This window comes from Oryza brachyantha, chromosome 1 (assembly GCF_000231095.2).
Source record: "Oryza brachyantha chromosome 1, ObraRS2, whole genome shotgun sequence".
NCBI classification, from domain to species: Eukaryota; Viridiplantae; Streptophyta; class Magnoliopsida; order Poales; family Poaceae; genus Oryza; species Oryza brachyantha.
Window position 1 is genome coordinate 10469920 of NC_023163.2, and position 26862 is coordinate 10496781.

Below are 26862 nucleotides of genomic sequence, written 5' to 3' on the forward strand. Positions count from 1 at the left end.
GTCCAACGTTTGACCATCCGTCTTATTTAAAAAAATTTTAGAAAATTAGAAAAAAATTAGTCACACGTAAAGTACTATTCATGATTTATCATCTAATAAAAATAAAAATATCAATCACAACAAAATTTAAATAAGACGAAGAGTCAAAAATTAAAGATAAAAAATAAAAAATTGGTTTATTTGGGACAGAGGGAGTAAGTTGATGGCTTTAAAATAACGACGTGGGTGCTATCTCTATTCCAATTAAATCAAAAACATTACTCCAATCGGACTTTTGGATTAATAGCATAAGAGTGGCTTATGATTTAAACAACATTGAAAAAGTTGTCGGCTTGTTTAGGCTTAAGTTTTTTTTGGCTTAAAAGTCAATTTATAAGTTCAAACCAAAAGTTTACGGCTTATTAGCAATCAAAAATAGTTTCCAAAAATAGTTTACGAGGAAACTTTTATATACATGTCTTATTTTGATTTAAAAGATAAAGTTAGAAAAAATCTACGAAGATACAACCAAAAAAACTTTTAAAAATTTAAATTTTAGCTTATAAGCGTTAGCAGAAATGAAACATTGAGGGCTCGACATAAAAAAAGTATGAACCACCATAAATAAAACCTTCCCAACTATGTTTTTTTACCTACATTATTCTCAATTTTTACGTACACACTTCTCGAAGTGATAAACAGTGTATTTCTTGTAAAAGAAGTTTCTACCTAGAAGTTTATCATCTCTCCTTTTTATAGTAGAATTTTAACTTTACAATAGTTTAGTTAATTTCATGATTTATATTGTTAAATAGCTATTAAAAAATCACATAATATTTTATTTTATCACCAAAAGAACACAACCTCAAGTGCAACATTTGATTTGTATATCTCATGAAACACCAAGCTACATTGATAGAAAGACCAACTTCACAAAACATAGCGTGTTAGATTTAACTTCCTCCTCCATTCCAGCTAGCAACAAGTAATAGTAACCATGCGAGCGGTAGGGACTAAGGGGCATAAACAATATAGATCACTACTATGAGTGGTCTCAAAAGCCATATGACTGATTGTGGTGCCTTTAGGACATTCATAGTGGGGGTACTTCCCATGTGCCAGCTTAGCCTAGACCACACACAAGCCACTCGCCCTATAGTGCAGGCAGCCTAAGGAAATCTCAAGCAATGGACTTGAGGGTGCAAGGTCCACAATGATGTGGCTTCAACCCAATGTCACAAGGTGGTATTTTATGGGCTTATCCCCAGCTCCGGGGCAAAGAAGGAATAGACTCCTCATCTTCTCATGCTGGATGGTTTGGCCGCTTCCTCCGCGGAAGAAGAGGAAGCGATGGGCGATGACGACGGAGACACCATCCTATCCAACGAGGACATGTGCATAATGAGGCTCCGTAGCGGGAAGCGGACGGTGAACCTGGAGGTGAAGGTTGAAGTGAAGATGGAGGTCAACGTCGAGCCATGGTTTGTCGATAGCAGTCGTGCTCGTGCAGCTTTGGTACGCATAGGAAGGTAGTGGTCGTCTCCATTGTCATCAGATGGTCGGCCATCGCCGTATCCATAGGGGGATTAACCCCCCCCCCATTTCTCCGTCGTGACCATCTAATTGGGATCTGGTGTGGATTCGTCGTCCACAAGGGGAGCTTCAATTCGTCAAGCATCGTAGAGTGGACCGAATCGAAGAAGCACACTTTGGTGGTGCTAGAGAGTTCGATCGCCCTTTCGACCTATTCGCCTCATGGAGAGCGTCGGAGCAACTCCCAGCGGACAATGCGGTTCCAAACTCGGCCAACTGTATAGCACTTGAGGTATTGTGCTGAACTTGGTAGATTATATTGCATTGATGGTTTTGTTGTATATGCGCTGTGCGAAAGACATATGAGGTGGAATTTCACACATTTTTTGGATGACTATGCTTCTATGCCCTCATATTGCTATTGTGCGTAAATTTTCTTACAATATTTTATTTTTGCAGGTTATGAACTTGAAAGTAACATTGTGCTTTGGCCTCTAGGGCACACTAATGCTATATACAGGCATATAAGTAAACGGTTGAATAGTAGGGGCTATAGTGGCAAAGAAGAAAATAAATCAGCAAGATTAGTGTTTGTGGTTATATTTCCATTATAATTTTTCTACATAGATCGCCACCCATTAAATGTTTTGATGTAATATTTGGATCATTTGAATAGAAGGGGCTATAGTTGCAAAGAAGAAAATAAATCAGCAAGATTAGCGTTTGTGGTTATATTTCCATTAGAAATTTTCTACATAGATCATTGCTCGTTAAATTTTTTGATGTATAATTTGGATATTAGAAAACATTTTCATGTTAATTTCCCCAATAATTGAGATTTTTTTCCTGAACTCTCGAATTGCTTAATGTTTCTATTAGTAAATCATAACTTATGTTTATTTTGCCATGTACATGTTCAGTAAAATTATGCTCGATCAAGTTGTTACCTCGGGTCGAATTCATACCAAAACTATGCTGCCTGAAAAGAGCCGCTACAAAGAAAGATTTGGAAATGAAGCTTGCACATGGTTGAAGCACAAATATTGCTTCACTTTCACTCTCGACAATTAATATGACATTTTTAAAAAAAAGCATTGTCAATTTTGATTTACCTATATACATGATGCAAGATTGAAGAGAGGATATGAAATCTCTCTTCCCTTGGTCAAGAAGAATGTCAAGAAGAATATGAACCTTATCAAGCAGCTGTCTATTATATATTTGGGGGCTATGTTTGATATTTGTTTGCTTGAAACAGAGGTTCATGATGAGTGCGGTTCTTTCCATTTAAAACATTTCAATTTGTTATATTCTGTTTTTTTCATTAATTGCTTGAGGTGCAACACATGATTCTTTTTCTATTTTTTTCCTTTTTTATGTATGTAGCCATACTGTCAGTTCCAAAAGACCAAGGTTCTTATTGCTTGGCGCATTGATATTTGTATATGGTATTTATAAAAAACACAATTTGCTTGTTTGAGAGACTGGATACCATTAATGCTTTTGACATATTTGCAAACGAAAAATAGTTTACCGATAAAAATTATATATATATATATATGTGTGTGTGTATAACGATCTAAAAGTAAAAATCTAAAAAAATAAACTACAATGAAAAAACATCAAACAACTCTAAATTTAAGGTTAAAAATTTAAATTTTGGCTTATGGCAAAAGACAAAAGGTATATTTGTTATAGGAGGCTGACTATTTTAATCAGTAGCAGTGAAACTATTTAAGAATTGTGTTTTAATCGGATACGCCTTGATATGAATTTTTTAGTGCAACTATACTTGAGTTGGTTTGGAGTCTGAAGTCATACATCTACGAGCATTTCGATATTTTCTTAAGCCCTAGGGAGTGGTTTACGGGTAATATTTATGCGTCTCAAAATAATCTCATCATATGCTTTGGTTGAAAATTAATTATTGTATTTTTGTTACATATCAAATATGGTCGTAGGGTTAGCACGGACAAATTACTAGTAACAATGATTAGAATTATCAAAGTAAATTTAGTTTTGCGATTGAAGTTGTGTCGACCGGTTGTTAATCAAAATTGTAGTTGATCTTTGTGTTGTTGGCTTGACCGAATTATAGACTAACTAATTATGGACACGACACACCTTTTTCTAAAGGATAAAAGGAAACACACAAGTTCTATCCAGACTAAATCTTATCCCTATTAGATGTGATACATGTTTCCTATAGATAAAAGAAAACTAGTCCTAATCAGACTGAACATGTATCTCCTAAACACAAAAGAAAATAAAATCGTAATCAGACACGGGACACAAATTACTAAATCTTGCCTAATAAATAGAAATAATTAACTGCTTCATGATTCCTTCTTCAACTCGAACTCTTCCAGATAAACTTTCCATCGATTAATTTTGGCATTAACAATATGTATATCAATGTTTATTTAAAAACAAAGGTGGCACGCCACGCACATACTGCTGTGAAAAACCAAAAAACAAGACTCAAATGAAAAAATGCAACAGATTAACCGTGGCTTGGAGCGGGGACTACTGGAACGCCCCCCGCCTCAAATTGGGTCCTCGGCCGTGGCCTCGAAACAGAAATAGGAGAAAACGGTTCCCGTCCTAGCCCCGAAATCCAAGACGAACCGGCAGAGACGGCATCGGTCGCGGCGAGGGGAGGGGGGATTGATGGGGCCGAAGGGCCGGTGGAGGGAGGCGTCATTGCGGATTGGCAGTGGGCGGACTACGAGTCTACGACGGTACGGGAGTGGTGTACTTGGGTGCAAAGGTTTTGTAGCCTGCTTTTGATGTTCGCTATGGGCTAGGCCCAATAGTGGGTTACTGTTTTTTTAAAATATTTTGAGGTCCCACGAGGACCCCTACGGGTTAAAACCGCTCCCAGCCCTCAGCCCTGGAAAAAACTAGAGGCCCGGCCCCGATTCCCCACTAGGCGAAATTTGCCCCCACCCCCGGCGGGGATTTTGCCATCCCTAGCCGTGGCGAAAGGAGGCACAGCCCAGCTTTCAAAGTTGCTTTGCTTGCTCGAGCACAAGTTGGTTCCGGGATTGCAGTGGATCTGCACCAAGGCCCAACACATCCTGCAACCAATATACCCCTCGATTTTTTTAATTGATACTATTAATTTTTTATTTACGTTTGATATTTCGTCTTATTCAAAGTATTTATCCAAAAATATAAAATTATAAATCATATTTAAAGTAACATTTAGAGTTACTTTAGTAATAAATCAAATAATAATAAACAATCAATAATTATATAAATTTTTTAAATAAGACGAAGAATCAAACCGGCATCAATTAAGAAAACCCAGAGGGAGTACCATTTACCACATCGTGGCATATACTACCAAAATGCACGATGCAGCAAGCAAGCAAACGATAAGAAACAGAAGAAAAAAAAAGGAAACATGCGACAACATTAAAATGCAAAAGAAAAGGCAGAAAAAAAAAAGGAAACATGCGACAACTTCAAAATGCCCCCAACATGGCATGGAATATGTACTACTATGCTCCACCGAACTGAATTCCACATAAATACCCAAAGCTGAAACGTTTTTCCTCCTTGGGTGGGGGTGTTCTGAGTTCTGCTTCCTTTTTACCTGCCTGCAAATATTGTCTCAGGGAGTCTAATCACCACGCAAAACACAGGACGACGACATTACAACGGTGTCTCAACCCTACTTTCTTACAGCCAACAGGGGGTCTCTCCAGGTTTTTTATATCAACTTTTACTGGCTACATCCTGGGGATGTGCATTTGCCGGTAAGACGAGTTGTCTGGTGATCTGTTCTCCGCCGGTTGTGGTGGCGGCGGTGGCGGTGGCGGCGGCGGCGATCTCCCGGCACCAATCCATTGCCCGAAGAGCCTCCTCTGGGGGGCAGCAGCTGAAGGATCCGTTGCACCATGGGATTGTGGGGGCGTGCCCCACCAGTTTGCTTCAGAATCCACAGGCATTAGTGGGTAAGGGGCGAAACGGTCCCTCTCCCAGGCGTAGAACTGGTTGCCCCCGCCTTCCTCCGTCTCCATTAGGTTAGGGGACGGAGCCGGCGGGAACAGGGTGAAGTTCATGCTGTCTTGAAGGGTCTGCACCGCGGTCGTCCTCGCACCGGCTGGACGCTGTGGCGCGGCGTACAGGCTGGAAGGACTCTGCTGATATTGTTCGTTGATGCTACCGTGCGGCCTCATGAATTGTGGTGCCATAGGAGGAACACTTGGAATTCTTGATCTTGATCCAGATCTGCAAAGCCAAAAACACATAAGTCCTAGCCGTTAAGATATCTCGAACAACAATAAACGAGAAAGCAGGTGCGCCAAAGCTTTGGCAATGACTACCATGGAATAATGATGCAGAAAGATTAAAAACACCTAGGAGAATGCACACGACATCTTTCTTATAGGCTAAAAAATAATCAGTATTTTAGTCCAAGGGAACTTAATTCTGTTTGCATACAATATTCACCAAAGAGTAAAGTTCATGTACACCTGTTTATAACACCTAAAATATCTAATTTAGCTAAAATTTCACAGGTTAGTGAAGGCTATTATTAGCACAGTAGGCATTTTCTCTGGATAGACGCAGCATGCTGTTTTTACTCAAGGAGGCAGTCAACTTATAACTCAAAAAGAAATGAAACTTACCCATTTCCATAAACTGACGGGATAGATCCTCGCTGTTGGCTATCACCATCAAGCCCCCCAACCCTCATGGGTACCACAGGGATTGCCATCTGCTCAGCTACACCATTATTGCTGTTGGGTTGAGAATAGGAGTTGGGAAGGTGCGTCCAGTGGTTATGATGGAAATCAATGGGATGTACTGTAGCCAGTGGTCGACCATCTGATGGCCCGGCTAGGGGGTTCCAGTGATCATGATATGTGGTGCCATCCATACTTCTATCAGTGACATGGGAACTTGATGATGATGCCGATGATTGAAGAGGCTGAAAGTAAGCGATATATGGGCCTGGAGGAGTTGCCCCAGGTGCTGATACAGGCAAATGCTCCGAGGAAAAGTTTTGTCCCATGAAATCATGAACTGCATTTGTAAAGTACAAGCATGTTTAGTTGACAAATCTTGTAAGGCATATGGAAGTATAGCAGTAGTTATAATTCAAACAAGAACTTACAGGTAACTGGTGGTGCTGACTCTCCTTCACTGGAAAAGAGTAGAAGCAACATGAGAAAACAGTACAATAGTACAATAATTGATATATCAACTCTATCATACAAAGACCTAAAATATATAAGGAGGTGAATCTAAAGGAGGATTCATCACTGTAATGAGGCAGCAAGGAGCACACATTATTGTCATCTCTAAACCATAGGATGTAGGCATATTTGTAATATAATCGAAACGGACAATCGAACTTTGCACAAATGGCACAATCCACTTTCATTACGAGGAAGTGGGGGGAAGAGCAAAACAGATGGTATCACATGGAAGTTCTAGGACTGCAGTAAGTGTCCTAAAGCAGGAATAAACATAACATAGTGGTAACAATTTTAGTTATAACTTCTTCATTTACTGGATTAACCAGAAATAACAATAATTCAAAAGTTTGAAGGGCAGAACATACTCAAATACAGATGGAAGTTGTGCTAAGCGGCCAATGGGACACCACTGGAAGCGGAATGGCTGCATAGATAGTCAAAGACATCATCATTAATTGGGATGCACTGTGTCAAAATTGTTTGATACAAAATGACGATTGAAAACATTACACTAGGAATATCATTTAACTAAACCCATGATATCTGCTATAATTTAGATTAAGGCATAATGCACACAGTGCAATGATTTTGATTAAATAATTGGCTTTTCATATCTAAGAGCCTTCAAAACTCAACAAAACAAAGCTTATAAAAGAGATGCAGAGAACATGCCAGCTGTCTCAAAAACAAAAAGAAGAGAACTACTGAAAGGCGGAATAATTAACTTTTTGCCACTCTTAGAAATGACACTAACATATTTGCTACTGGGCTCACATGTCATAGACACATGAGGACCCACGTGTCATAGACAACGAGTGGCAAATATGTTATGTGTCATTTCTAAAAGTGGCAAAAAGTTAAATGCCCCACTGAAGACAGGTCAAGCATCTATTATTTGCAATCCAACACGTAAGATAAACCATGTTGAAAAGGTAGAAGAAACAAAGAAAAAAAAAAAGGTAGAACATGAGGTGAATATTGGAAGGGAAGCAAAATGAGAAAGTATATCCCCTTACCAAAAAGACACTCCTTGATGTCTCCGGTTGACTAGCATCATAGAAGTCTTCATCATGACCCCAATCATCATTGCTTGCATCCTGTGAAGGACGGGAACCATTTGCATAGAGCCAATTACCCCTCTCAATTTGGCGACAGTTAGGGCATTGCATAACTCCTTTGGCATTAAATGCGGAACCAATGCAATCTGATGGAGTGTATAGTCAGAATTAGAAATGATAAAGAGCAATACAAATGCATAATTTTATTCTACAGAAGAAGAAAGCTCAACTATGACAGCATAACAGATATAGAAAGATGCATACGACAGTGTTTTCAGCCTCACATGAAAGGATACTTTTTACAGTTACTATCAACATATACCTTGATCAGACCACAAAGCTCCTTGCTGTAAAGCAATAAACTGATTCTATTACTATATTTTGGAGGCACATTAATTACGATAACAAAATGGAAGGGAAAATATCATAGGCTACTGAACTAGTGTGCACTCACAGTTGCTTCCAAATCAACATGAATATTCTGAATCAATTTTTTATGTAGTATTAGCAGTATATATTGATTAGTAATTACTCATGCCCTCTCTGGGAGTCTGTAATTACTGTCAGGAAATTTAGGATATGTAGCTAGGTTGCTGTGAAATATTAACAACTATGAAGTGAAGGGAAATTGAAAAAAACTGAAACAAGTAGAAAAATAATACTACCTCCATTTTAAAATATATATTATGCCGTTGATTTTCAGATATGACATCTAACGTTTTTCTTATTAAAATTGTTTTGCAAAATATGCAAAAATATAAGTCATGCTTAAAGTACATTTAATGATAAAACAAATCACAACAAAATAAATGATATTTACATAGTTTATTTAAATAAGATGAATGATCATATGTCATGTCCAAAAGTAAACACATCATATATTTCAAAACAGATGTGGTATTAATAAATTAATTCCCCTAGTCCAAAATAGTTTGTTTTTAGCTCCACATATATACACATACAAATACAAAAATGATCTACAGACTTAAGGGTCTGTTTGGTTGCCAGCCACACTTTGCCACCATGATCCAACAAAAAATTACCACACTTGTGTAAGTTGATATTGTATTCTTAGCCACACCATGGCAAGCCTAAGGGAATATTGCCACACTTTTCTGAGTCATTAGCATGTAGGACCTGGTTTGCTGGAAGGGAATCTTGCCACAACTGTGGCTAAAACCAAATAGCTGCCAAGTTAGTCAGAGTTGTCTAAAGTTAGGCGTGGCAAACTGTGGCAAAGTTAAATTTACAAAGTTGGCTCCTATTAACTCTATAGCCATACTCAAATGTCACAAGCATTCATTAGGGAAGTATTTACTATACAAAACCAGCTCACATTGCACATTTGAGCCAAATTTACAGCCAGCAGCTCAGAGTTATAAGCAATTGATACTAATATGTCATATTAGGACAGGTTAATGGTGCATTGTGATAAGGGGAGGCACAAAAGTGCCCCCATTTGATCCGTCTAGGTGACCAGTAGCATTTTGTTAATTGTGAATAAGCTAATAAACTACCTAACAACAAAATTCTTAATATACTGCACAACAATTGCTAAGTTAAAATCAGAAAGGAAACCATTTCTGGAAGTGGCACAAATTACTTCAGGAAAGGACCACATAAAGGACGAACACAAGAATTCTAAATGGCAAAAGATGCCAATGTGAAATATCAGTTGAGGCACAAGATGGTAAATAATCAAATGCCAATTCTGGGAATGGAAAATACTCAATTTCCATCCTGCTTGTGCTATCTACTCATGAAATTTTTATAAAACACATAGTTTGATGTGGATTATGAAAAACTTTTAAAACAGACAGGATGGTACAACATTGTAAGCCAAATATTTAAACAGTACATCCAAATAGAATCAGGCTCATCATAATATCAAGCACCAGAGTTCTGCACATCCAGAAAAAATGCATAGACCGGTCAATGACTAAATCACCATCAAATAGATGTAATTTTTCTTAACACCAAAATCACATCTAGGTGATAGATTATGATGCATTTTTACTTGATTGTATATCCTATATTCCTACAGCCTTGCAAAATTAAACAAGTTTGGTCCAGCTCTCAAGACAAAGCCTCAAACTTTCAGCTATTAGATTGTGCAAATTCATTTTCAAAAAAATAGTAGAAGAAAGTTATTTCGAACCTACCAAATATTTTAGTCTGATTTGTAAAAAAATTGAACCACAAGAAACTACCAACAAATTGACACATGCATAGCTCTCTAATTTCTATATAGCTTAAGAAAATGTTACCCTTGGCACTAAAGCATGCACATAGTAAATGAATATTAAGAACTCTAACGATCATACAAATATATGCGAAAACATAAATATATTCCTATAAGTTCACTGAACTTCATTATCTCCAGCTTCTATCATAAAGATACCAACTTTGCCCACACAAATCTGATCTGATGCAAAACACAAGAAAAACGGCGGTCCCAAATTCCAGCACAAAATCAAAGTCCAATGAAAAGTTTCAAATCAACATATAACTACACCAAGCTCATTGCCAGACAGAAATGCTGAAGATACGAGATAAGTGGCAACATATGCTTTTCTTGCAAAATAGAAACCCTTTGGAACAGCTTCTCAATTAAAATAACTGAAGTGCTGCAAAATAGCAGGATTCTAAACTGCTTATGAGTAAGTAAAAGCTGATATTGCACGGAGAAACTGTGCCAAAGGGGCCATAGCATTCGATTTATAACAACGCAACACAAGGTGAAGTGTAATGTTTCTCATTGGGGCACATACAATTCTTGTATTAAAGCATATAGCATAGACTAGCACAAAGATGGTATAATCTAGTACAAATTGCAGTAAATGTCGTCCTAAAATCTTACCTTTTCCAAATTACAAACCATGATTTGAAACATATACTGCCCATATAACTTCCATAATAAATCACAAGTATACCACGAAATCAAAACTCAGACCCACCAATTCTTGCCTTCTCTAAAGAGTGACTCTAATGAACTTACCATATTAGAAATATGTGGTTAAATTTAAAACAAGCGTACAAGCTGATCATCCCCAAACCTAATCCATTCCCAAAATTCCAACTTTCCAAATCTAACTCCAGTAACAGAGTCCGAATTGCCCGTTTCCATGAATTGATTTGACTACCATTGTTTCATCCACTGAATTTCCGTCCCCAACAAACAAAGAAACGTCGCATCAGGAACACACCGGGGGGAGATCTCGAGGCAGAAAGCCACTCACCGAGGTGGAACTCGTGGCCGCACTGCAGCCTCGCCGTAGACCTGTCCCCGCCGCCGGTGACCACCGCGTCGAGGCAGATCGAGCACGGGACCACCGCCCCAGCACCCTCCCCGCTGTCGGCGCCATCGCCCTCCGCCCCCGCCCCCGCCCCCGCGGCCCTCCCGCCGTCTCCTCCTCCTCCCCCTCCCCCCTCCCTCCCGACGGCCGCGGCCGGCTCCTCCTCCTCCTCGGCGCCCATCCCGGCGCTCGCCGCGTTCCCCACCACTCCTCGGCCGGCGGATCCCTCCGGGTAGCGCACGAACGCGGCCCCGCCGGCGACGTACACGCGGCCGCGTCGCCGGTGCCGATCGCTCGCCGGAGCTCCTCCGATCTCGCGCGCGGGCGCGGGCGCGGGCGTCGTCTCACTCCCACCAACGGCGACGGCCTCCTGCTGTGCCTGGCTATCTGTTCCGTCCACCAGAAATAATAATAAGCAAAGCAAAGCAAATACGAAAGGGGAACTAAAAAAAATGGAAGAAAATTGCGGTTTTTTTGCATACTGGTACCTGGAGGAATTGTTATTTGCAACACCATCCCGCGGCCGTTTTCCCTTACCGTCCCTTGCAGTGTAGAGTTTGTATTGGGCAATCCAAACCTACGTAAAAAGGGGAATGCTAATTTATATAGTTGACAATTGTTTTGCTATCTGTGCATCTAATTCATTTGAATACAGATGTAGAGTGAATTAGAAACAGCTGTTACAGAGATCTCGATGAGTAAAAAAACAGATCTAGAATAGACTTACACATAGCCACCAATCAGAGTTGATGAACTAACTATAAACAACTCTTATAGAGATCTCAATAAATAAAAAAACAGATCTGGAATAGACTTACACATAGCCACGGATCAAAGCTGATGAGCTGACTATAAAAAACTATTATAGAGATCTCGATGAGTAAAAAAAAACAGATCTGAAATATACTTACACATAGCCACGGATCGGAGCTGATGAGCTAACTATAAACACTAAAGATCTGCCGGTGGCACGACGTTGAGGAGGCACCGACGCCGCCATCGTGGGGCTTTCCTCCATTTGTCGAATGTTGCCGATGCCGGTAGCCGAAGATGACCTGACAATTGAGTAAGGTATAAGTAAGGCGCTACATGGGATTGACAATAGTGGCAAGGAGCAACGAGCTTTGTTCACCTGCGTGAGGAGGTAGGCGGCGACGAAGAACAGAGGCAGCCCGGAAAGTGATGGAGACAGCGAGCCATCGCTGGAGATCGAAGAAACACCAAGCGGAGAATGAGAGTGGGGTCCGAGAAAAAAATATGAATACTAGTCGCTCAGGCGTGATACTCTGTATAAGTTATATTTATAGTGCGCTAGTTATAAAAAATACGTTACTGGCGTTAAAAGTAGAGTGAACTGAAAGGTGCAAATATTCCGAAAGTCATGACCATCGAAATACATGTATTTGGCAATATTATTAATTTAGAGTATAACATAAAACCTATTATTAATATACAAATATTTAATGCGTTGGTAATCAATTGCCATACGTTATAACCGTCCACTGTAGTTATCTTTTTAGGACTAAAAATATGTCCCAAAACAACCATAAATCACGGCTTGTTACACCGACACCTCTCATTGGAATTCAAAAAATATGTTTATGATGTCATTTCCAAACCATCACGGAAATTAAGATAAAGTGCAGTGGCGACATTGCAAGACGGATTTCGTATTGGTATCATTTGTTTGGCGTCACAGGTTGAAGGAGCCCAACCACCAGGGTAAATCCGAACCCGGCCGCCCAAGCCCAGGTTCCAAACCCGACGACACAGAGACGCCATCCATCCCAGTCACGCGCACTAGGGGGGCCACCTGTTCCCAGGTCAGCGCCCACGTGTCCCGTGCCACGCTGCATGGATGACATACGGGGCCCACCCCCACCGCCAGCTCAATGCGCAGCCACGCCAGGAGCGTGACATGCACGCCCCCCCGGTGCGGTGCGAACGGTTAATTTGCCGTTTGAACCGCCGTAGAACGCACGTAGACCAAACCAGCCGGGAAAATCTTTTGGGGTTATTTTTCAGTTTTTCTAAAGAAAATGCCAAACGGTTTGTGTAAAAACATAATTTACTATTAAAGATTTTATATATGTCTTTTTAGCGATCTAAAAATAAATACCGAAAACGGTGTATGATGAAATCTAAAACCAACTTTTTAAAAATTTTAGTTTTAATTTATAAACGTAAGAAGAAACTTATGAAAAAACTAGCCTTTACTTTCCCCGTGGATGACGCGACGCGATGGAACGAACGAGGATTGCGTTTTGGCTGGACCGGCCCTGGCATATGCTTGGGATTCGCCGGTGTCAGTTTTGGACTGAGGAGTAGCATGTAGTCTTTCCGTCCCTAAATATTTGTTGCTGCTAACTTTTTATATAGTTTGATAATTTTTTTTATTTAATTTTTTTAAAATATATAAAATTATATATATATGCATAAAAGTATATTTAATAATAACTAAATTGATATACAAATAGTTAGTAATTATCTAAACTTTTTAAATAAAATAAATGGTTAAATATGTATTAAAAAGTCAACGACATCAAATATTAAGGACGGAGTTATGACTTATTACTGTTTTCCTTGACTTTCTGGAAAAGAGGAAACTGAGCCCGGTTTTTTTTTGACCGGGCAGCAAAAGTAGTAGTAGTAGTATATTATTATTATTATTATTATTATTATTATTATTATTATTATTATTATTATTATTATTATTATTATTATTATTACTACTCTGTATTATTTTTGGCTGTTGACCGGAGCCGAGGAGGGGATGGCGTTGTGCTACAGCCGCAGACGTGACGTGAGGCGTCGAAACAACGAGCAGTACTCGTTACGTCGGGGTGGGCACGGGCACGGGCACCGGGGAACACCTGGCGGCTACTAGCTGCCAGGGGCTGCGCGGCACCGCATGCACCTGCTGCTGCTGCTGGCGTATGACGTGCGGGTCCCCACTAGAGCGTGATGGGGGTGGCGGCTGCCGCTTTGCCTAGGGAGGCGCGGCTACGTCTCACACACTAAGAGCATAAGAGCAAGTACATTAGCAGGCTATAAACTTACTATATGCTTATTTGGAGAAGAGAAAGAATAAGACAGTATAAACAGGCTGTAAGCTTGTAGCCAGCTTCGGCACGAGAACCAAGAAACTCTGTGAGAGTGATATGTGGGTCCCGCATTAATGATGAAGAGCTAACTAGTATATGGGTGAGCTAAGAGAAGGCTATAAAAAGTCTTATAGTCAGCTTGTTTGTTATATTATTAGCCTTGCTCTAAGAACAAGTATAATAGCAGGCTATATGCTTATGTAGAGAAGAGAGGGAATGTGAGAGAGTGTAAGCAGGCTGTTAGCTTGTAGCCAGCTTGTGCACAGGAAAAAAAAATTCTGTGAGAGTGACATGTGGGTCCTGCATTAATGATGAAGAGCTAACTAGTATATGGGTGGACTAAGAGAAGACTATAAGAAATCTTATAGCCAGCTTGTTGGCTATATTATTAGCCTTGCTCTAAGGGGTTGTTTAGATGGGGCTAAACTTTTTAGCCCCATGTCACATCGGATGTTTAGACACTAATTTGAAGTATTAAACATAGACTAATAAAAATAATAATTTCGTAAATGAGTGCTAATCCGCTTGACGAATTTTTTAGCCTAATTAATTCATAATTAGAGCATGTTTACTATAGAATTACATAGGCTAATCATGGATTAATTAGGCTCATTAGATTCCTCTCGCAAATTAGTCCAAGATTATGCATGGGTTTTATTTATAGACTACGTTTACTATTTATAATAAGCGTCTAAACATTCGATGGGACAAGGGACTAAAAATAAGTCCCCTGTCCCAAACACCATCTAATAGTCAAGAGTCAACTACTTGTTCCAATTCATTAATAGTCAATTTATACAATAGTTATCTATAAAACATCAATACATGGTCCCACATGTCATACACACATTTCGTTTTTGAGTTCGTGTGCAGCTGGCTACAAATTAGTAGTTCGCCTCTCTTCTCTCTCCCCTCTTATCTCTTTAAAATATACTTAGAACTGACTTATAGCCTGCTATTTTACCTGCTCTTACAGCAAGTTGCTAATTACATGCTCTAATTTATTTACCTACAAAGTATTAATATATGGTCTCACGTATCATATACATATCATGTCTTATAGCTCGTGCTGTAGCTAGCTATAAATTAGTAGCTAACTACTTTTCTCTCTTCTTTTATCTCTTTAAAATATATTTATAACTGACTTAATAACTTAATAACATGCTCTTAGTGCTAACCAGAAAGAAGTTGGTTGCTATTAGTACACCTAAACATGTATGCATTCTTCTTCGTATGAAAATTTCTCTTAAACTTTATAATATATCTAAATTACTTTTAGATTTCATTAAGTTACATTTAGACATATAAAAATAAATTTAATAAATCCTAAAAGCAATTTACATATATATTATAGAAGTAACTTAAACTAAAAGTAACTTAATATGGCATTAAAAAATCTATTGTGGGGTTAAAAACATAAGTCTAAAAATAACTTTCGTTAGATTTAATCAACATATTATAGTTACCCCCAACGAATTTACTTCTAATGTCATGACAAGTTACTTTCGTTTTATTTTAAGTTACTTCTATAATATATTTAAATTACTTTTATGTTGTATTAAATTTATTTATATATCTAAAATGTAACTTAATGAAATCTAAAGGTAATTTGGATATATTATAAAACTAATTTGTAATTTTTCATCAAAATATAATCATCTGAGATCTTGTTATAAATATTTAATTATTATGAACATAACGGTGTAATGGTATCATAGATCGGATGAGTAGTTTAAGAGAGATTGTATTTAAAGCAGATGGTTTTAATTTGCTTGATGAACTAGCAGTATATTTTTAGCAAAGTAAGACATTTGTGGATTGGATATCTCCATGTGGGATTGGATGGTTGATCAATGCGTCTCCAGTTAAATCTATCGAGTGCAGGATTTACTCCTAATGTCATGACAAGTTACTTTTCTTTTGCTTTAAGTTACTTCTATAATGTATTTAAATTGCATTTATTTGTATTAAATTTATTTTTATATGTCTAAAATGTAACTTAATTAAATCTAAAAGTAATTTGGATATATTATAAAAGTAATTTGTATTTTTTATCAAAATATAATTATGTGTGATCTTGTTATAAAGATTTAATTGTTACGAATATAACGGTGTAATCAGATCGTAGATCGGATGAGTAGTTTAAGAGAAAATTGTATTTAAAACATATGTCATTTCAATTTGCTTAGTGGACTGGTAGTGTACTTGTAGGATATTTGATATTTCAGTTGTCGCTCGATAAGACTATAGAGTGCACGTGCACTAATTAAATTTTACCTCTAGGTTTACTCGACTCCTGGAGCGGGCGGGGCGTGGAGGAGAGAAAGAGAGTGGGGGTCGCCGGGGTTGAGGGTTAGGAGTTGGGGGAGTCGGTGGTGCTCCTCCGGGCCAGCGTAGCGCACGTGGTCCAATTCTAATTTTGTGGTGGGACGGATAATAAATAGGCTAGAAAGTAACGGTAGCTCCCCTACCTTGCCGTTGGTCTGGAAATTAGAAATATGTATCCCTAAACTTTCATAAACCGTTCAAAAAAGGTTCTTTATCAGTATCGACTCAATTTTTATCTGGTTTTATTGACATGGCATACGGCGGGTCCCACATGTCAAGTTATTTTTTCTTCCTTTTTTCCTCCTTTCTTTTCTACCGGGCTCTCCTCTCTCTTCTTCCTCTCTTCTCTCACAGGTTGGGGCACGGGTAGTGAGAGGGCGGAGCACGACCGACGCAGGATGGAGAGTGGAGTTGCGCGACGGCGGGTTGCAGCGGCCTAGGCATGCTGGGGGTGGAGCGCGGCTAGCGGGGGCATGCAGCAGCCGAGGCAAGTTGGAGGGTGGATCACGGGCGACGGCTGGGGCACGGGCTTGCGGCGGAACCACTAGGGGGTGGTGGCGACCGTGCTGGTGGCGTTGGCTAGCAGTTGGCGAGGTTGGTCTTTTTCCTTGAAGCATGCCTTCTAACTTGAAGTCTTTTTCCTTGGTGGTCCTTGAGATGTTGTTGTTGTAATAGCATGATCACACTTAGGAGAAGGCTACAAAAATAGATGGTCAAACCAGTTATATGATTACCACTACCATATTCTATAGAATACGATTTGATTTTCTCGCTGATGGGTTCTTTCCAATCTCTAGAGGGCAGACGACATGGGCGTATGCGTTAGCAAGCAAGCAAGCATAGGAGGCTATTTTAGTAGTAACTAGATGGATACCTGTTAACATCAGAATTTGGATAATTGCCGGTAGAAATTAAACTGTGATTCAAGACCGAATCGAACAGGAAACAGGGCAATCAGATAGAAGACCAGGCGGAATACAACTCGGATTCAACCGATGGAGTCTGAATCGGATAATAAATAAAGTCTGATTGGGCCTAGAATGTTACAGATAGATTCGGGAATAATCAGAGTCAGTGTAATTTAATTTTATCTATTAGCTACAGTTAGTTTAGATTTTTTTTCTTTATCTCTAAGAGAGTTAGAGTTCGATCGGGACTTGTAAGTGAGAGATAGAATATATCTAGGAGTTGGTTATTTGTTTTTCTCTCTTAGGAGTCGTATGTGGTGCTCAACACGGATTAGCATCCATCAGAGAGTATAAATATGTATGCCTGGGGTCATTGTAAATCATCTACACATCAATTAGATCAACTACTTTCGGCGCATCGCCACCCTCTTCCGAGGTTTTAACTCCGGCGGAACTTGCCACTTGACGCGGGGCTGCATCGCTTCGATCTCTAGCAGAGGGGTAAGTCCATCGTTCCGTCGGGCCACGGTAATCGCATCGGCTAGATTAGGACTGTCTCGGTTAAGTTCCGATTTTCTAATCTAGTCGGGCGATTGCCAGTTATCGTATCAGTTTCAGCTTATATCACTTTCGTGCTTTGAGTTGATCTGGTCGACCACTTTGGGCGATCAATGTTGGCTTGATATTCGTTGTTTGACATATTCAATCTAGTACTGTCTCGGTTCGATCCGATCTAGTAGATTGCATTTGTCAGATGGTTTATATCAGATCGATGTATTTTGTTTATTGTTTTATCGGAGTACCTGCCGATAAGTTACCAGTCATCGGCTCATTGGCTTGATAGCAATCTAGATCTGTTTAGTATCTATCCTGACATTGCTAGGCGTAATCTTGAACTGTCTCAGTTGGGTCCGATCTTCTATGATTATTCTTAGCAATCTGGGCTAGATATTTTATAGATCTTGGTTGTTTGTCTGCCGTTTATAGCCGATGATCTTTGCCAATCTACATGCTTACCATATTTACATCAATAGAGTAGCCGATTGCTTTACTGCATTACCTTTATACCAATTGACTTGATTTAGTTAGATCGGCAGTTATTTATGTTGCATCAGCTTGTGAGAACCATACGCAAATTGGGTTTAGCCGATCGTAACATAGGATTCATTGTTTATTCCAAATAATTCATCAGTTTATTTATTAGCCTTATCGATCTTCATGTTTCCTATAATCATATCGTGCTCAACTGCATATTGTCTTGGTTAATTTCAATCTCTTTATGTCTAGTTCGATCTGGTTATAAGGGCTCGTCCGATCGACTAAGATTAATAAGTAACTTGGCGGATTACGTTGGTCTAATATTTAATTCTATCGAGTTTCTAGCCGATCCAAGCTTTTTACAGCCGATCGTTCATCCTATCGGCTAACCACTACTACGTCAACATCGAATCAGCTGGATATTTATTCACCTACCGACTCGATAGCCGATCGGCTTGTTTTACTGTTTATATCTGTTAACACCAGATTTTAGCAAATCGTCGTTACGAATTGAAACACAGCTAAAAACCGAATCGGATAAGAAGGGGTGAATCGGCTGGAAGCAGGAGGCTGGACGCGGTGTGGATGCAACCGATAGAGTCCGAATCGGACAGGAATTGCAGTTCGATTAGGCCCAAAGTGTAGAGATAAATTTGGCGTTAGTTGTGACTCCGTGTAGATTAATTAGTCTTTATCTTAGAGTTTGGTTAGGAGTCTTGTATTTAATTAGAGTCCGAACCCTACAAGTTAGTTAGTAACGGATTATTATCCGGTTGGGTAGTTAATACCCGGGGCTATAAATATATGTGCCAGGGGTCCTTGTAAATTATCTCTCGATCAATTCAACTTGGCGCATTGCCTCAAAACCTTCGACTTGCTTGAGCTCTCGCCGCGGGGTTTGTCAGCTTTGCCATGTGAGTTCCTGCTTGTCAAAACCAGTCGATCAACTAGAAAAGGATTGTCTCGGTTAAGTTCGATCTCCTGCCTAGTTGATCGGCGGGTTGAATTCTATTATTGCTTTAATCTGTTTTAGCTTGAAGTGGTATTACTTCTTGATCAAGTCCTCATGGGTTCTTCTGTTCGGTCTGTTAATGTAATTCTGGTTAACCTGATTTTGTTTCGGTTCGGTCCGATCAATCTGGTTTGCCAGGTTCATGTCATCAGATTGAATCGGGGGCTCATGAGGGCTTATTGCTGGAGTTCTAGCCAGCATTGTCCTAAGTAATCTGTCGATTGGTTTATTAAGCTCGTCGATCTTCATATTTCTATGATTATATCGTGCTGGATTGCATACTGTCTCGGTTAAGTCTGATCTATGTGTATTTAGTATGATCTGCTTATAGAGATATGTCCGATCGGTTGGGTTTAACGAGTTGATTGACAAATTACTCTGGTTTGCTATCTTATTAATCGCATGCTACAATGATCAGTCGATTTCATGCATAGTTATATCTAGATATGTACTGTCTCGATTAGGTTCGATCTTCTAGGTCTGATATGACAATGTATGCCGTCATGTATTATTGTTTTATGCTGGTGAATTAGTGTAGTATTCCAGTTTATTTTAAATTTCACACTTAGTCCCGTATCGGCTGACAATTTCACGTGCGATAATTGCTAAAGTGAACCGATCGGCTGATTAATCTTAAGACTATCCTTGTTTGGTCCGATCTTTTAAGATTAATTGGTTGGTTGGTCTATTTAGTGTTTATCCTGCCTCTGGCTCAGCTGAATTGGGCATGTTTATGGTCACCATCATGAAATTCCTGTAAAGCCGATCGTCTAGTCTATCGGCTAGGGTCCTAGGACGGTATCGGCTATCCGACTGATAGCGATTTTAGCGTTAACTGTTTTCCATGTTATATCTTGTCAGTTATAGGATCAAACTGACTGACACGGCCAATATTTCTAAGAATTAGGTCCTGCACTGGAATGGTCTAAGATTGATTCCAAGGCCTACGTGTGTGATCATTGATCGTTATTTTTAGCATTAACAATATCTTGTCATTTGTAGGATCAAACTGACTAGCACGCCCGCGCACCTTCTAAGAATTAGGTCCTGCACTGGAGCTGTCTAAGATTGACTCCCAGACTTTTGTGTGTGATATTTTCGACGTCAACAATACCCCGCGTGTTGCTGCATTAGCATTGCATTACCAGCCCACACATCAGCATTGCTCGTTGGCCACCGTCATTGCGCGGCCAAGGCAAGTGGGCACGGAGGGGGTAGAGGGTAGAGATGGCAACGGGGCCCGCTACCCGAAACATGTCGGGTTTTTACTCTATTAGGAGGCGGGTATGTTCCAAAAAATGTACCCGTGGGTCTATTTACGAGCAAAAACTTCACCCAATAGGTATGGCGGGTACGAGCACGGTTAGATGATACCCAAACCCGTTAACCCGCAGGTCCAAAATACCCATGGGCCAGCCCAATAATGTGACATGTGGCCTAAAGCCCGCTTACTTGGAAACCCTAGTAAAGTTTACTGATTAGTGCACACTGCAGAGTAGTGGGCAGCGGCTGCTCCCAATCCAGTCGGCTTGCTGGCTTCTCCCTCTTCCTCTCAGGCCGACAGGCGGCGGGACCATCAGCGGCGGGCGGCTGCGGTGCCTCCCTCTTTGATCTCCTTCTTGGGCCGGGGGCGAGCGAAGGGCCAGCAGCAGCGCCTCCCTCTCCGGCTCTGCCTGCGCAGCAGTGCCTCCGCGCCTCCCTCTCCGGCTCTCCCTAGTGGCGGACTACGGGAGGAGGAGGACGCCGTGCGTCACGCCACGAGGGAGGAGGAGGACGTCCTACGCCGCACCGCGCCGAAGGACTGCGAGCGGCAAGCCGCCTCTACCGTTTTGCTGGACGGCTGCCGGCTAGACCGCCGGCTGCGGCAACGTCGCTGCCACCGTGTTGGCCCAGGAGGAGGAGGTAAGTCGCTGGCTCGCTGCTAGATCTGGTATTCCGGTTGGGGCACCACACTTGATTTCTTCGCCGTGTTGTCACCTGTTCTATTCCTCTCCCCCCCAATTCCATTCGGTTGTTCCTATTTCCATCCCAACATCGGAATGGCAGCAGGCTCCAGCTCCGACTCCGGCAACGGTGACAGCCGGTGATCCTCTTCCCCTTTGTTCTTATTTGTTCCATGGATGAAACGGGTATGGGTACCCAACGGGTACCCGTCACCCATGCGGGTACGGGTATGGGGGAATTATGTACCCGCGAGCGGGTATGGGTATTTTAGCGGGTAATTAAATTTAGTTCCAACGGGTATGGGTACGGGTGTGCGAACCCATTAGGTATGTACCCGTTGCTATCTCTAGTAGAGGGGCAGTAGAGTGGCGGGGAGAAGAAAAGGCGGACACATGGCCATGGTAGCCAACCGGACGATTTGATGACTTCTTTGGCCATGTTCGCTAGCCACATGGTTGTCTCTACCTCGCCCCTTGCCATGGCCTCTACTCCTACCCCTTGCCCTTCAATGTCAGAGGTCATGGTTCCCATTGGTGCTTGCTCTATGTTAGGCACCATTGGATCTGATGAAAGGGGAGTGAGGAGGAGAGAAAGATTTGGTGGTGGAGAAGATGATGCCGTTTGGTCTGTTTAATTTGGAGTGATTGTGGGAGGGACCGTGGATAGTTCGTACTTTTGTGTTTTGGACATAGGTACACCGAAAAAAACTAATTTGTATAACGTGTATGGAAAAAAGAAGAGAAAGAAAGAAATTCAAATGTTAGTGACGATGAAAGACTAACCATGAATCGTCGGCAGAAAACTGATTTTTCTAATGCGTACAGCCAAATAAGAAAGAAAGAAAATCAAATGTTGATGACGACGAAGGACTAACTAGGAAGAGTCGTGCACAGATCTTGCCAAGAGTTCACCAATTTGGATACTTTTGTTAGTAACAGTTGAGAGTAATCCTAGAAGATATATTTTTTATGTGTCCTAATATAACATTGATTTTTATGTAACATCGACAAACATCTGAAAGTTCTTTTTCAAGCTATCAGTGAGAGGGCCTTTTATATTTTTTAATTTCCCGGTAGATGAGGAGATGGCTGTTTGTTTTCGGAGGGATTGGTAGAGACACATGAGCGTGGTTTAACCGGTCGATTAAGGAGGCACCATTTCAGTGAATTTTTCTGGGGCCTGTGATTGCGTTTTTTTTTAAAAAAATTACCAAAGACACATGCATGGTGCTCGGTAGACGTGGAGACGCCTGCATCTGCATGGTGCGTTTGCATCGCTGCGTAGTGTGTAGATGAAGAGACGCATGGTGCGCGGTAAAGGAGGAGACGCCTGCATGGTGCCCATTCATTTCTCGATCGATTGGTAGGGACACGTGGACGTGTTGGCGGAGAAGATGCCTGCCTAGCTATCGTGGACGGCCGGCGCTAGCTATATGTTTGCTAACTCCATTCCGTCCCGAAATAAGATTATTTTTTATTTTTTTCGTGTCTATGATAATTCGTTTTATTTAAAAAAATTATATAAAAATTTAAAAAAATTAGTTACGTATAAAGTACTATTTATGTTTTATCATCTAGTAAGAACAAAAATATTAATCGTAAAAATTTTTCAAATAAGACGAATGGTCAAATGTTGAACACGGAAGAATAAAAAATAATCTTATTTCAAGACGGAAGCAGTAATTACTGTAAACCCTCTTTCTCGATCACCCAGACACCCACTCCTTTAGGCAATCAATGGCGAATCCATCGGACGCCGGTAGCTGCACGAGCCTCACCGTGGCAGCCACCGGAGTCCGCCGCTTCACCGTCGACGTCTACTCTGTCACGAAGTGGCTCGCCTGGCGGAGCGGCGACAAGGTGGTCTACTACCAGTCCGACGGGTTCAGCGTCGGCGGCCACGTACGTCTGGGCCGTCCGGTACCACCCGGCCACTAAGTACCCACTGGTCTCCACGTTCGAACTCGTCATGGTGACGGTGGCCGGCGCCTACCGGCGCCGCGAGCGTCGCGGCGGCGTTCGCGTACGCGCCGCTCGACTGCTCCGGCGAGGTGGTGGAGGCGAAGTCGCGGGGTCGACGTACGGCGTCTTGGAGCGCGGCAAATCGCTAGATGCGTCGCTGCCTATCCGCTTCAGCAGTGAAGGCGCTGATAACCTCATCGTCAACGACTGCCTGAACCGTCAAGTTCACCGTGTCAGTGCTCAAGAATCCACGGTCTGTTTAATGGATACTGTATCTTAAATTTTAATTATCTGTTGTTCCGGACACAAGTTTTACCAGCTCGATCTAGTTATATTGCTAGGGAGTAGTTGGTAGTAATTATCTACGTAAAGCTATGTTAAAGTTCACAAATATCGACGGTCCCATGCATGTAGCATGAAATGTGTTCATGGGTATAATATCTACAGCTGGTTCGAGTTCGACGGCATGCAAACCGGTAGGCAATATTGTGATGTCCCACAAAGATGAGACAAGTGGAAGGGGCACACGTTCCTCTGCAGTTAACCATTTTTATCGATTTTGCAAATGAAACCGCAACAAGGTTCAGCACCATGAAATACTCCATTTTGGGCTTGTTTCGTTTAGAGGAATTTTAATATAAAGGAATAGGAAAAATGGAGGAATGGTGATGTATAGCAACACCAACCTATAGAAATTTTTCCAAGAGGTGTTAGTGGATAAAAATTTTCATATGTTATCTCTCTATGTCTTCTAGAAGAGACATAGAAAGAGAAAATTTTCTTTGATTTTCCTATGATTTATTTCTACAAACGAATGACGTTCAAAGAAATTCAATCATTAGGAACTGTATCTTTTGTTTTTCCTTCAAAATGAATAGGCCCTTTATAGAGCTCTGTAATAACTCACATAACAGAATTACAAGTGTGACACAGTTGTGTGTGCTACCAAAAGTTTGTCAAAGGGATCATGGGATCATTCATACTTAACAGTTCAACACACCTCAAACAATGTACAAAGCTACCGGCCAGTTTCTTAAATGTAATAGATAGTGAAAAAAATGGCATTACTAAGGACAGATTGACATGAAACACATTTTCTCGGATCCATTGAAAGGCAGAGGAGGCATCAATCAGAACTAAGATTCCATAATTACCAGCGAAGTTCTCACTTTCCACAAAATAGAATCCAACAGCTGGCAAAGAAAAATCTGAATGCAAGAATTATCGAAGGCGCATTCGGAAATAACCTATGGAGTACCATATACTGATGTTGATGACGATGAAGCAATAAGATGTGTTCGGCTCCCCCATTTCTAATTCTAGGTTATCCCGTTTATCACGTGCACGCTTCTTAAATGGTTAAATGGTGTATTTTTTGTAAATATTTTCTACATGAAAGTTTTAAAATCATATTAATCTATTATATATATTTTAATAATTAATAATTAATTAATTAGATACTAATCTATTACTATATTTCTGTACCGAATAACTAACTCACCTACCCCTCTTACTGAACGTGGCCTAACCAGGAAGAACTGAACGTGGCCTAACTAGGAAGAGTCGTGCGCTGATCTTGCTAAGAGTTCACCAATTTAAATACTTTGGTTAGTAACAATTGAGAAACGTCAACAGACATTGAGAGTTCTTTTTCTCAAACGATCAGAGTGAGAGGGTCTTTTAATTTAGCGTAAATTGGATCATGCCATTGAAACTAAACAAATTTAAAAAAAATACCATTATAATTCGTAAAATCGCGCACATGCCAACCGTATTTCTGCAAAATTTGATTCTTGCCATTCTTGGCCCACAAATCAGGATCCTGCCTCTTTTCCCTCTAACGTATTTTCGTATGGTCGCTATTGCCCCTCTCTCCAGTGATACAAGGCTGGATCTGGCTGGGCTCAAACAGAGGGAGGCCACCGCACTGCCGACTCGTAGCTAGCTGCCGGCGACGGAATCAGCGACGCTGGGTGGTGAAGCGGCGGAGGGGGTGCGAGTTCACCGGCGCCGGCAACCTGAGATGTAGGTGCTCCCATCAAGAATCCCCCTTGAAGCTTTGTGCGCTGTGGGACGGGAGGGATGGAGGGGATGGATCCGGCTGGATCGATTCCAGCGATTGCTACAATACCGTGAGTGCTTGCTATTCCTTTTCTTTGTCACAAGCATGCAGTACTTAGCAATACCATGAGTTGATGTTCTCTCCTTTATTGGTAGGCACTGGTTTCAGTAGAGGTTAGGCTTGAAGCATTTGTCACGGTAGACACAGATGGTAGAAAGTGTTACACGAAAGGCAGTACTTGGCATTGGGTTGTGGATTCAGAAAGTTTCTCAATGGATTTTCTGATGAATAGCTTAAGTGCCGAGGTCGCATGCGGAACAAATCAGTCCCCTTCTGCTACCAACTGGCGCAAGCTTGTGCATGACTCATGCAAATAATCGAATTGGCCGGCTTCACAGTAAGCAACACACTCCTCAACATACTCATTCAGGTTGTCTTCCCATATCCACAACGAGCAAGTGTAACCACGCTGCAAAAGCAGAACAACAAATGAAGAATTGGGATGGAGTTGCAAAGTAATGCATATATCTCACCGTGCCTTCGCATTGGAGCCACCGTCGCCCTGGGTTCCTTGTCGTCGTCGACCTATAAACTGCTGCAGCATTCCCGCAATGACATTTCAGCTCTGGGATTCCAGGCGGAGAGCTGCTCGACTGCAGCCATGCTGACTGAATCGGTCTTGGCGCCATACCAACCTCGCCGTCGTCATCGCCGCCGTCGACGTCGCCACCGTCGCCGTCACCGCGGTCCCCCGCTGTCCCCTACCACCGTCGTCCCCCATCGTCACCCGCCGCAGTCCTATCGGCTAAGGTTCTGCCGCTCTGTTTGAGCTGCCCCGACTGGCCAGATCCAGCCTTGTATCACTAGAGAGAGGGGCAATAGCGACCATACGAAAATATGGGAGAGGGAAAAGAGGCAGGATCCTGATTTGTGGGCCCAGAATGGCAAGAATCAAATTTTACAGAAATACGGATGGCATGTGCGAGCGGTTTCACGAATTGTAATGGTATTTTTTCAAATTCGTTTAGTTCCAATGGCATGTATCCAATTTATCTTCAATTTACCAGTAGATGAGGAGACGACCGTTCGTTTCTGAAGGGATCGGTAGGGACACATGGGCGTGGTTTAACCGGTAGATTAAGAGTTGCCAGCTATAAACATATTTTAAAGAGATAAAAGATAAGAGAGAAGACAATGAACTACTAATTTGTGTAGATAGCTATAGTATGGGCTCCAAGACACAATGTGTGTATGATATGTGGACCATGTATTAATATTTTGTAGGTAACTATTGTATGAATTGACTATAGCTAAATTAGAGCTAATAGTTGAGAAGACACCATTTCAGTGATTTTTTAAGGCTTGTGATTGTGGTTTTTTTTGAAAAATTTGCCAAAGACACATGCATGGTGCGCGGTAGACGAGG

General features: G+C 41.1%; 2 protein-coding genes across 2 annotated transcripts; one reads left to right on the top strand and one right to left on the bottom strand.

The window, feature by feature from the left end:
* Positions 1-4806: 4806 nt before the first annotated feature.
* Positions 4807-11349, bottom strand: LOC102719824 (E3 ubiquitin-protein ligase RFI2-like). The gene is made up of 6 exons (XM_006645812.3): positions 11023-11349; positions 7742-7929; positions 7091-7149; positions 6641-6669; positions 6153-6549; positions 4807-5751 (listed from the first exon to the last, which is right to left on the bottom strand). Exons 1-6 carry the CDS (start codon positions 11258-11260, stop codon positions 5250-5252), a joined length of 1413 nt encoding a protein of 470 aa, XP_006645875.3. The 5' UTR covers positions 11261-11349; the 3' UTR covers positions 4807-5249.
* A 9464-nt stretch (positions 11350-20813) lies between these two features.
* On the top strand, positions 20814-26803 carry LOC107303522. Its single transcript, XM_040522015.1, has 4 exons — positions 20814-20831; positions 20969-21371; positions 25253-25506; positions 25592-26803. The coding sequence occupies exons 1-4, from the start codon at positions 20814-20816 to the stop codon at positions 25811-25813; spliced, it is 897 nt and encodes a 298-aa protein (XP_040377949.1). The 3' UTR covers positions 25814-26803.
* Positions 26804-26862: the final 59 nt, after the last annotated feature.